The 12,952-nt window shown below is 32.4% G+C and overlaps 1 protein-coding gene across 2 annotated transcripts; it reads left to right on the top strand.

Annotated features, from left to right (window-relative positions):
* The first annotated feature begins 514 nt into the window (after window positions 1-514).
* Window positions 515-11,516, top strand: LOC114325389 (protein max). 2 transcript variants are annotated; one of them, XM_028273452.2, is made up of 6 exons: window positions 515-743; window positions 826-894; window positions 3,328-3,438; window positions 4,614-4,737; window positions 4,847-5,004; window positions 11,167-11,516. In XM_028273452.2, exons 1-5 carry the CDS (start codon window positions 702-704, stop codon window positions 4,999-5,001), a joined length of 501 nt encoding a protein of 166 aa, XP_028129253.1. In that variant the 5' UTR covers window positions 515-701; the 3' UTR covers window positions 5,002-5,004; window positions 11,167-11,516. The 2 variants fall into 2 exon arrangements, with proteins under 2 accessions (XP_028129253.1, XP_028129254.1); XM_028273453.2 differs by having other exon boundaries at window positions 3,328-3,435.
* Window positions 11,517-12,952: the final 1,436 nt, after the last annotated feature.

The raw sequence follows: 12,952 nt of genomic DNA on the forward strand, positions 1-12,952 counted from the left end.
TAATTTTTGTTTTTTGTTTTTTTTTGTTTTTTTTTTGTTTTTTTTTTCACTACGGTAAGAACTACATCCGATTCATCCTCGCGGAGATTTAGAACCTCTTAGTGATTTATTTATTTATTTTTTTTTTACATATTATTTTAACATAAAATTGTTATTTATGCCCCTCATCACGTTCATTCATGATAAGCTAAAACAATACAATGAATATTCATCCATAGATAAGGTATATATAACTTATTCATCCATAATCTATACCACCCAAAATTCACTACTGCTAAAAGTCTGTCTATTATAAAATGAAAAGTTTTAATCCAGTTGTTGATACGTTGATTATTTAAATTATTAACATTTGAAAATAAACAATATTATTAATAACAAATTAGCGTATTTTATCAACAAAATAATATTTACTGATTTACAAATTTCCGCTTATGATTTATCGGGTATATTCGTTTATTCGTTTCTAACGTCACACCGGTCAGGAATAAACTGCAGTCACGTGGCAGCACTGTTTATCAAATGTCAGTTGCCTCATGCTTGTTGCTGTCACAAGTTCTATTGTCACGCAGATTGCATGGACGAAAAACTTTAGATTTTTGTGAAAGTGTTTTCGACTTTACTTATACAAATTAAAGATCGGTAACTATTTCTACCGTCGTATAATCGTATTTGCAGTCCAATTTCTAATTTCCCCAATTGTTATGATGAGTGATGATGATAGGGACATAGATGTGGAGAGTGATGTAAGTTATCTTTCCTAACAATAACATATCCTGGATCAATACATTCATTTTTATTTTAAATTTCGAAACTTTTTTTATTTAGGAAGGTGATGACTCGGATTCGCGTCAAGCAACAAGCAGGCAAAATGCAGGAGGCCAGTATTATTCACAGGTATGAGTCTTTTTGAACAAAGGTGTTGTTTTTTGCAGTGCATTATTTCCTTATATAAGCTATAAGTAAATCTATATTGTGTACAAGGTACAATAGCACAAATTTTGTCATTTAGGTTTAGAAGATGTATAGAAGGAATATACTAAGACTTAAAATATAAATATTATAAATGTAACAAGACTAGAGACTGTTATGTTAAAACTTATGTTTCGACCAAAATATTCATTATGATACTAAACAATTCTGGAATTTCATTAACTCATTTAGAAAAGACTATGGTATTCCCAGTAATTTGTTCTTAGTGTAGAAACATAGTGGAGCATTGTACCTCGCTGAAGAAACATTTTAATGCATTTAAATAGCAATGTACATAACGGACCATGGCACATTTTGAAGAACAAAATAATTTGTTTTTCAGGATACAATGTGTGTAGCAATGTGCCTGCCCAGGTGCGATGCTCTATTTTGTTTCTACACTTAAGACGATAAGTGCTGTGATACTGGATCTGGAATAGCTAAACTTTTTGCATCTCATTCTTCTTCTGTTTACACTAATGAATACTTCAATATTGGTAACCTTTCTGATTCTCATCATATAGCTGCTGTTAACATTCCTGTCTATAATATAATTCTTCCAGAGTTATTCAAAGTTTGAAGGATAATTTGAGCTACGACCCTGGTAAAATCTCTTCTCATTTTCTCATAAGATGTGTATATACTTTAACAACGCTGTATTTAGAGATTTTTATAAACATTGAGTGCATTCTGAGGCATATATGTCCTGTAGTGAACCTTTCCCACAGTGCATTACTGCTTAGCCAACTGTTATTGTAATATGACAATATGAGATATATTTGTATCGTAATGCAGCCAAGGTGTTAGTAAACTCTTGGTTAAAAACTACTATCCTACCAGCAAGCTAAATGTGATTCCCAGGTTGTTTGAGCTACTTGTGACAAAATTTCTTTCTTGGCATTGTAAGAATAGTATCATTGATAAGTAGAATGATTTTGTCACTGATAGGTCCACTGTAACTAATCTCTTGTTGTTCCAAAATGATACAATTAATTCAGTAGAGAGCCAGCTTTGCAATACATCAGTAAAAAAAGTAAATATGATAAAGGACTTGGGAGTTTTCTTTGATTCACAGGTATATTTTAATCATCATTATAATTCAATTACCATAAAGCTCTTCAAATGTTTGGTTTTGTTTTACTTAATTCAAGGGGTCTATTCATTAATTCGAGAAATATAGTATACAATGCATTGGTTAGCTCAACTCTACAGTGTGCCTTTAATGTATGGTCTACATCTTCCAGTCCAGATCCATGTTAATGCCATTGAAAAAATTCAGCATGAATTTCTACAGTTTAAAACATACAAATTGAACAGACCTTTACATACTTAATCTTATGAAGATATCCTGAAAATCACAGGATTTTGTGGTCGACACTCCAATCAGAGTAGCCGGTATTATCAAAGGAGGCCGGCACACTCCAATCTGAGTATTCGGCAGTCAACCTGTTAAATGATTTATATATTCCATATTTTTGTTTTCAGTGTATTCATTTTGAGTTCGTTTTCTTCTATATAGGCAGTACTGTCGTTTTTCTTCATCAGTGCCTTTTATTCTGCCCCGAAATTGTCATTCCATCTTTTCCTTGGGCGTTCTATACATCTTTTGTTTGACAGTGACTTATCCCTGGCTATTCTTACATCTTTGATTCAGACATTCTGCTTGTTTTGATTCCACTCTTCTTTTCTGTTCTTTAGCCAGGTATTTATATTGTATACCCCACATATGCATCTGATTTACTCACTTCTTACCCTGTCCTGCAGTCCATTTCCAGCAGTCTTTCTTAAGATCTTTATTTCGTTGGTCTCCACATAGGCGTAACCAGGATGATCCTAACGGGGGGGTTACAACTACTGGAAAGGGGGGAGTTACAACTACTGGAAGTCTCTGAGGGGTATGGTGTTAAGCGTATAGAGCTCAAAGTCCATCCCAATGGGGGGTTTATAACCCCCAAAACCCCCCTGGTTACGCCTATGGGTCTCCAGATGTCTTTGTGTTTTGCTTGTGTCTGGTCTTGTTTCGGCCGTGTAAGTCATAACTGGCCTAATAACTGACATATATTCGGGCCTTTGTTTCCACTCTTAAGTGTTTGTTTATCCAAATTGTGTCATTAAGGCATCCGTCTGTTCTACTGGCTTTAATTATTTAGTCTTTTACCTCTTCTTTGATATTGTTGTTGTCTGATAGATTAATTCCCAGGTATTTGATTCATTTTGTGATATAGGTATTTATATGCTGTTCCTGTTTATTATTTCGATTATTGTTTGACATAGTTAGTTTAGTATTCTTTATATTTATATCTGAAATTGAACTGTAAAAAGTAGTTCTCCTGTTAATAAATAAATATTTGTATTTAGGCAGAAAAGAGAGCCCACCATAATGCTTTAGAGAGAAAGCGTCGAGATCATATAAAAGACAGTTTTAGTAGTTTAAGAGATTCTGTACCTGCATTGAACGGAGAAAAGGTGGTAAGTCATTCCAGGAAAAGTTGGTGTAAGCATTTCATTGATTACCGTATATAAGACAATACAATACAGACAGTGATGCAAAATGATTTTTTGCATATCATTGTAGTTACACCCGAAAAATAAATTTAAAACCATAATAATTTCCAAAAATGTATCACAAATTCCTTCAAATGGAATTTGCGATGCAATGACATAAATATGGGAACTTGCACAATTATTATGTTTATTTCGAAAATGGATGAGTTTAGCGAGATGAATAGTATATCTTTTTTAAGTGAAAATATTAAGAGAATAAAATTTTAATTTAAAAATTATGTAGAGTGGTGTAAAAAAAATTGAATGTATTAAATGAGTGCTGGAAGACATATGTGGCACCCTCTGGGTAATACATCATTCTTTTGGTGGCAAATTTAGATTTCTCGTCCCAAAAAACCCCCTTTTATCAAATTTCGTATTTTTATCCCATGCCTGTCAAGGAGATATTCAAGAATGAATAAAATAAAACTTTTAAGTTTGACACCCTGTATTTTGGTTATTATCAACTTTCGTAAGTTAGCTTAAATCAACCTATTTTAATCCCAGGAATCTAAGAATAAGCTATGGCCCATTTGTTACCAAACATATATTTGTTTTGTTCAATCTTATAAAAATACAAAAAATGAAGTTTTCAGTAGTAATTTCACAAGAGTTCTAAAATTATTGAATTTTTCCTGAGTGACACTTTGACAGTTTTAATTTTATTATTATGTCATTATGTCAAAGTGCCACGAGGGCAAAAATTCTATATTAATTTTAGAGATCGAGTGCAATTTGTTGCGATTATTTCATGAATAAAACTGTTCAAAACCAAAATTTTATTGTAATTTATTTATGTAAGTACAATTAAACAACCAGTTGTTATAAATATTTGACGGTTGAAAGTCATCACTTTTATAATTTTTAAAACATTAATTGTCATTAATGTCACTGAATGTATTTTTTCATAGCAACGAAGGGCATCTGACGTAATATACTTGACGACGGGAAATTATCAAAAATTATCGATTTAATTTAGATTTCTGTAGCTTTCTATTGGTCAGAATCTCCTATGAATGAAATAATCAAAAAAATGCTTGCACCTGTTTCCTGTTTGTAGATTCCGCAGATTGTCGTGCAATTCGATGATTCTGTTTTAGGCTAGCCGAGCTCAAATATTAAAAAAGGCTGCAGAGTATATTCTTTTTATGAGGAAAAAGAATAGTTCACATCAACAGGACATTGAAGATCTAAAGAGGCAAAACAATTTGTTAGAGGCTCAAAGTAAGGCTCATACTTTCATTATTTCGGAATATATTGATCTTAGAAATTATAAACTAATTTTTTTTATAAATATGTTTTTGAGTTTTGCAATAACCTTTTTGGTTTTCAGTACGCACCTTAGAAAAGGCGAAAACAACAGGGGATATTAAAGATGATGTATTTATTGAAACAGAGTCAGATACCTCAGATTTTGAAGGTTCTATTCAGCAAAGGAGGCCCAAGAAGATGAAAGTTGTATCATACCATTCAATTAATAAGGAATGACAAGTAAGGTTTAATTTTTACAAAATATAGTCTCTTTAAATTTATAAAAGTATCATTCTCATAAGGAGATTTTATTCATCAACATCATCACTGGCCCCATAAGAACCTTTTTGGGTCTTGGCCTATTCCAGGATTCTTTTCCATTCTGATCTGTTTTGTCACTTTTTTCTTCAATTTTCTATTTTAAGGTTGTCATATAATTTTCTATTTGTTTGATGTATCCCAGCTTCAGTCTCTTCCACTTGTTCTCAATACTGTTTATTCATGAATTGTATAAAAGGAATTTTGATCAATATTTTTTTTTAATTTCATATTCATTCCTTTTCAGGCAAGTTTCTGATATTCTCAGGCAGAACATTAAAACATTTTATTGCCCAATCCCTGGTCCATTTTGTTCTTTTCAAGCAAGTTGCTAATATTCTCAGGCAGAACATTAAAACATTTTATTGCCCAATCTACAGTCCATTTTGACACGGTCCAGGTCCATTATGTCCTTTCCAGGCAAGTTTCTGATATTTTCAGACAGAACATTAAAACATTTTATTGCCCAATCCCCGGTCCATTTTGACACTTTTTCAAACATGAATACACTGCGTGTCATAGAAAACGGGCACCCTAAAAAATGGGTCATTTTTGATGTCGCGTATCTCCTAAACCTGTTGTCCGATTTAAGTGATTTTTTGAATATGTTATAGCCTTATTCTTTGTCAATATCCCTGTAATAATATTTTTCCTAAACATGTAAATTTTCATTGTATACCGGGTGTACGAATTAAACTGTGTTTTTTCTCAAAGTTCGCAACATCCTGTGGAATATTCTAGCATTTATCAAATACTGAAATTAAAACCCAACTATAACCTCAGGTTCTCTTAACATTCTGTTTTTTGATTCATTTGCTTATGGTGGATAATACAAAAGTTATGTACTTTAACAACTAGGCATGCTCTTTATCAGTACAGGGTGTTTCTAAAGAAGTACGACACACTTTAAGGGGTAATTCTGAATGAAAAAATAATGACCGTTTGCTTTATAAACATATGTCCGCAAATGCTTCGTTTCCGAGATACGGGATGTTGAGTATTTTCTTACAAACTGACGATTTATTTATTGCTTTAAAACCGGTTGAGATCATAATGCAAATAAAATTTGGTGGGTTTTAAGACGTAGTTATTGCACATTTTTTGACATACAATTAAAAATTTTATCTTAACCATTGGCGTGCATACGGGTAATATGAACGGTCATATTACCCGTATGCGCGCCAATGGTGAATATAAAATTTTTAATTGAATGATAAAAAATGCTCAATAACTATCTCTTACAACCTACCAAATTTCATTTGCATGTCTCAACCGGTTTTAGAGCAATAAATAAATCGTCAGTTTGTAAGAAAAAATTCAACATCCCGTATCTCGTAAACGAAGCATTTCCGGACATATGTTTATAAAGCAAACGTTCATTATTTTTTCATGAAGAATTACCCCTTAAAGTTTGTTGCACTTATTTAGAAACACCCTGAACTGATGAAGAACATGGCTAGTTGTTAAAGTATCTAACTTTTGTATTATCCAACAAGCGAATGAATAAAAAAATAGAATATGAAGAAAACCTGAGGCTATAGTTGGGTTCTAATTTCAGTATTTTATAAATGCTAGAATATTCCATAAGGTGTTGCGAACTTTGAGAAAAAAACTCAGGTGGATTCGTACACCAGGTATGCAATGAAAATGTACCTGTTTAGCAAAAATATTATTACAAGGATATTGACAAAGAATAAGGCTATAACATTTAAAAAATCACTTAAATCAGACAACAGGTTTAGGAGATACGCGACATCAAAAATTACCCGTTTTTTATGACGCGCAGTGTATGTTGGTATCATATTCTGCTTGTGCCTAATATCGTAACTAGGCTGATATTCGTGAAATCTATAAAGATTAATATTCCTCTTCATGAATCAAAGGTTTTCTAGAATGTACTGAGCTGGCCCGGCACAGTAAGAATTCCTAGTCTCAGTCTTTAATAAGTCTGGTGCAAGCCTCCCTAAATCCCAAACCAGCAAGAACCCTCAATGCCTTTCTCTGCAGATAAAATACACTGTAAGTATGTTTGAATACAGTATGAAAGATTTGAGTGGAATATGGAGTGATACAAAGTGCATATAGTCTTCAGTGAGACACATTTTGAAAAGTTTCTACATGAAGAGACTTTTATTTAGTTTTTGCTTGCTGATTATTTAATAGTATCTCAGGCAGGTCGGCTCAGCCTGATAAAAAATGAGTACCTTGGGCAAAACCAGGGGTAATAATAGGCGGTTGAAGCATAGTACTGGCCCTGTTACCTTCCTTGTATACCGTAGGCCTTAGAGATAGCAGACTACGCTACTATAATCCCAAAGCCACATTGGCGGTATAAAACAGGAGACTATTATTATTATTATTTAATAATATGTGGAGAACTCGTACACCTTAGGGTAAAACGAGTAACTGATTATATATATAATAATATGTGGGCCCACTGTAATTTTAGGGTGAAAAGAACTCTTACAAACCCAATCTCGCTGACTCTGTCGTTCATATCTCTCATTGTGAAAATCACTTGTTTAGTTTTATTGTTGTTCAGAACCAATCTATTCGCAGCAAACCATTGCTGCGAAAGAACCAACCAACATTATCGTTGCAGCATGACAGCGTTCTGCAGAAAAGATCCGTGTGGGTTGGTTCCTTTATGCAACTTCACTTAATAGCCCAGTAAATGAACGGGAAATACGGCGATACCGTGTAATTTTTAGGGGCAACTCCGAATTGCATGAAAATTTGGATATAGGTTCTACTTACCCTCCACTTCAAAGTTGAAATTGTGCAGTTGGTTGCTTTCACTTGGGGGGTGACGAGTCACCCCCTTCTCGGGGGTGAAAAAACATACATTCAAGATAAGACCGGAAATAGATAAATTGACTGATTTTAAGCAACTTTTGTTATATAGAGTTTTTTATGTAGGTCAATACTTTTCGAGTTATTTTCGATTGAAAATGTTTATCTATCGACAAAAAAACTACGTTTTCGGACGGTTTTTCGCAAATAACTCAAAAAGTAAATACTTGATCGAAAAAAATATCCTTAGCAAAAGTGTAGCTTATAAAAAACTGAAAAAAAATGTGTATCAGTAAAGTCTATCAATCGAGTAAAAACAAAGTTGTAGCTCATGAAAAATACGTTCTTGTGCATCTAATTCCAAATCGAATATTTCAAGGTGAAATCACCGAAAACGAAGCACTTTTCGGAAAAAACCCATTTAAACTTTTTTAAAGTGTTTATAAAAAGCTTTATTAAAATTGTTCATAAAAGTTTCTCGCATTAAAAATAAGCGAGTTACGCTCAAAATAAAGTTGGCCCTCTTTTTTTTTGTAAAAAAATCATGCAAATCTCCCCGTGTTTAGCTCCTCAAATGAAATTAATCGCTACCGCTTTATAAACAATTTACTTACTTATCTATTTTTTATATGATCTGTCAGTCTCACCGGCTTAAAGTGCTTATTTTTGAAAGGGTTATAGTTAAAAAAGCTTGAACGGGTCACTAATCACGAGTGTATGCAAAAGTTATTTTGAAAAAAGGAAATTTTTCAAACATTTTTAGAAAATTTGTTTTACTATAAAACCAATTTTTTTCAAAAATAAGCACTTCAAGCCAATCAAACTTACAGATCATATAAACAATATACATATAGTTAAAATAAATGGTAAATCGGCAACGATTAATTTTATTTAGGGTGCTAAATAGAGGGAGGTTTTCACAATTTTTTTACCAAAAAAGGGGCCAACTTTTTTTTCAGTGTAACTCGTTTATTTTTGGTGCTAGAAACTTTTGTTAAAAACAAATGTACATCTTTTTTTAGGTACTTTAAAAAATGTTAATAAGCTTTTCCCGAAAAGTGCTTAATTTTTCGGTGATTTCGCGTTGACGTATTCGATTTGGAATTAGACGAATAAGAAAGTATTTTTCATGAGCTACAACTTTGCTTTTTCTCAATTTATATACTTTACTGATACACCATTTTTTTTTGTTTTTTTATAAGCTACACTTTTGCTTAGAATATTTTTTTTGATAAAATATTTACTTTTTAGTTAGTTATTTGCTAAAAACGGTCTGAAAACGTAGTTTTTTTTGTCGAAAAATCAACATTTTCAATTGCGAATAACGCGAAAAGTATTGACTTACGTAAAAAACTTTATAGAACTAAAGTTGCTTATACTCGGTCAATTTATCAATTTCCGTACTTATTTTAAACACGCGATTTTCACCCCCTGAGAAAGGGTGACTGTCACCCCCCAAGTAAAAGCAACCAACGGGGCAAATTCAACTTTGAAGTGGAGGGTAAGTAGAACCTAAATCCAAATTTTCATGCAATTCGGAGTTGCCCCTGAAAATTACACTCCAAAACGGTCATAAGTTATTTTGCAGAAGGGAACCAAGCTACAAAAGTGGATTTTTTTAAAACAACTGTTTTCTTGAAATCACGGGTCTTACAGAACAAATTATTAAATCCCAGAAATTTCATATTAACAATTTTTTAGATTATACGCCTGATTATGTAACTCAATAATGGAAAATAAATGATTGTTAGCTTTGAATTCACTTAAGTTGTTTTGCAGAAGAGAACCAAGCCACAAAAGTGGATTTTTTGTTTAAAACAACCGTTTTCTTAAATCAAACAGTATGTGTGAAATCAAATCTAATGCATATTATATTGACGATTTTAATGTTAAATCATGATTATTTTTAATAGAGAATTTTAAATTTTATCGTGAAGTTTTTGGCTAATATCTCAGTTTTAACAAAGTGTGATTTGGATCCTTTTTGCAGAATCCTGTCCAGGCCACCATAGTGTTATTTGCAAAGAGTGTATACTTAAGCCGAATTTATGTTACGACAGGGACGTGGACGACACAGCTGTCTTACAGGACACGTTAAAGAATCGTCTGATATGAACAGCATTGGCTAGTTTATCATACAACGGAACGGTTCGATACCAGGGACATGCGCTTTCTATTGGAAGATCGTTAATATAAATCAAAAATAAAATAGGGCCCACTAGTGAACCTTGGGGTACTCCAATATTTAACATACTCTATGCCGATAACACAATGGTTCTACACTCACCGGCAGAGAAAACGGGCACCCCAAAAAATGGGTCATTTTTAATGTCTTGTATTTCCTAAACCTGATGTCCGATTTAAGTAATTTTTTTAATATGTTATAGCCTTATTCTTTATCAATATCGCTGTAATAATATTGTTGCTAGACAGGTACATTGTCATTGTATACAGGGTGTACGAATCAAACTGTGTTTTTTTCTCAAACTTTGGAACACCCTGTGGAATGTTCTAGCTTTTATAAAATACTAAAATTAAAACCCAACTATAGCCACAGATTTTCTTAACATTCTGTTTTTTATTCATTCGCTTATGTTGTTATACCCGTATGCACGCCAATGGTGAATATAAAATTCTTAATTGTATGCCAAAAAATGCGCAATAACTACCTCTTAAAATCTACCAAATTTCATTTGCATATCACAAACCGTTTTAGAGAAATAAATAAATCGTCAGTTTGTAAGAACAATTTCAACACCTCCTATCTCGGAAACGAAGCATTTGCGGGCATACGTTTATAAAGCAAACTGTCATTATTTTATCATGCAGAATTACCCCTTAAAGTTTGCCGTACTTATTTAAAAACACCCTGTATTAACGAAAAACAGGGGTAGTTGTTAAAGTGCTTAACTTTTTTATTATCCAACATAAGTGAATGAATCAAAAAACAGAATGTTAAGAAAACCTGAGGCTATAGTTTGGTTATAATTTCAGTATTTTATAAAAGCTAGAACATTCCACAGGGTGTTCCAAAGTTTGAGAAAAAAACACAGTTTGATTCGTACACCCTGTATACAATGACAATGTACCTGTCTAGCAACAATATTATTACAGCGATATTGATAAAGAATAAGGCTATAACATATTAAAAAAATTACTTAAATCGGACATCAGGTTTAGAAAATACAAGACATTAAAAATGACCCATTTTTTTGGGGTGCCCGTTTTCTCTGCCGGTGAGTGTATATTTATTTTACTGTGCAAGTCTTTAATCATTTGTATTTGTTGCAGATGAACCATCAAGAGTTGCAATAATTTCTGGAAATGAAGTTGTCACAAATAAGATTGTCAAAGGAAATATCACTCTTTAGAAATGTTGAGCCGAATCAACATATTGGCTGTCATCTATTTAAGTGTTATTTAATTTTAATAACTAGATTTTTTATACTTTACAATGTTCGTCAGAACCTCTAACATGGTTATATACATATAATTATATTGTTTTGGTAAATGTGTCTCTAGTTTTATCACAAACTATCATTAAGACTTAGCTTATAGTGAACATTTTTTAAATAAAAAATGAGACTGGATTTGTCAGTTGTAAAAATGAATGTGTATAATAAATTTATTTCTTAACAATACGTTATTTCTTTTTATCAGCATCTTTTGCCCAATTTCACTTTTTACATTTTACAACCAGTATTTTGGATGGTTCTGAAAACTCTCTTGATACCCCTGCGTCATTCCTTGATCTTATTAAAGCTTTTTATTAGGTCAATCGTAGTATTCTTAAAAAACTGCATGCTTATAACTTTCATCCTATGTCTATTCAATTAGTTGAGTCTTATCTATCAGATAGATTTCAGTACAGTTGCAGGTAAAGTTTGTTTAGAGGTAAATGGTTGACTTCAATTAGTACCGACTATAAACATCCTGGGTTAACCGATAATAGTATAAAAGGCCCGGTTTCCGGTAAAATTTAAATATGTTCCCTGGTAAAATTTGTCAATATTCATTTCTTAATGTTGATTTATTTGCGTACAATCCAAACTCATTATAATTTCATTAATGCAGATAAGGGTAGATAAAGGCAAAGCAATATATTTTACATCCGTTTTTTGTTTTTGTCGTCGTAATTATTGTAAATTTTGTGGATCCTTTGCTTTATTATAGGAGTATCGTCTCGAAAAATGAGTATCGAAACGAGTATCGAAAAATGAAAGCTTACCCATGCGTCATCGATGATATGCATGCGAATCAAATCAAAAATATCTAGTCAAAACAACGTCTAAACTAAGTTTTTTTTCCTCTGATTCTGGCCTTGGTTTAGAACCTTTAGCCACGTAATTGTATAACTTATCACTAACTCGGGTGTAATGTGTGTTGAGTAAGTGTCTTGTTACTTTGCAAAGTCGACGTCATTGTCTTTGCAAAGAGACGCCAATTGTATCCGAACGTCTGCGGTCCCTCCGGTGAGTACCGATCCCACTCTAAACTAAGTTAATACTGTAAAAAAACGGATGTGACTACTACCCCACCGTACGATTTTTCGCTACGTAAATGTGTCAAACATTTTTTGTGATGTTATTCTTTTTCTGATAATACCTATATATTTATTGGTAATAAATGTTACTTTTACTACCGTAATTAATTATTCGATATAGATTAATAATACAAAAATAATGAGTAAGCAAATATAGTATTATTAATTTCTCCATGTTAAAGTTGCCGGACGTAAATAGTAACAGGAATTTAAAAAATGTCGTTTGTCAGCTGCATTAATGCCCGGTTGCACCAACAGATCTTAATCTTAAGTCGAGAATATCATAAGAATTAATATAATATAACTATAATATATTACAATAAGAATACCATAATATAATAATAGATATAATTGATAATAAGGTAAGAATCTAAAATTATGGTGCAACGTAAGTGATACTCAAGGAGGCCCTATTTATAAGTAGAGCTTAGCTAAGCTCGAGCTTAAGATCTGTTGGTGCAACCAGGCATTAGTGACTTAAATGAAAGTAAACTTAATGAATTCAGATCATTTTGGTATCCAGATCATTTTCCA

Source organism: Diabrotica virgifera, chromosome 6, assembly GCF_917563875.1.
Source record: "Diabrotica virgifera virgifera chromosome 6, PGI_DIABVI_V3a".
NCBI lineage: Eukaryota > Metazoa > Arthropoda > Insecta > Coleoptera > Chrysomelidae > Diabrotica > Diabrotica virgifera.

Coding starts and splice junctions, on each gene's coding strand:
- LOC114325389 (XM_028273452.2), top strand. CDS start 702: ATGATGAGTGATGATGATAGGGACATAGATGTGGAGAGTGAT. Junction 3,439..4,613: donor CATTGAACGGAGAAAAGGTG/GTAAGTCATTCC, acceptor ATTCTGTTTTAG/GCTAGCCGAGCTCAAATATT. Junction 4,738..4,846: donor CAATTTGTTAGAGGCTCAAA/GTAAGGCTCATA, acceptor TTTGGTTTTCAG/TACGCACCTTAGAAAAGGCG.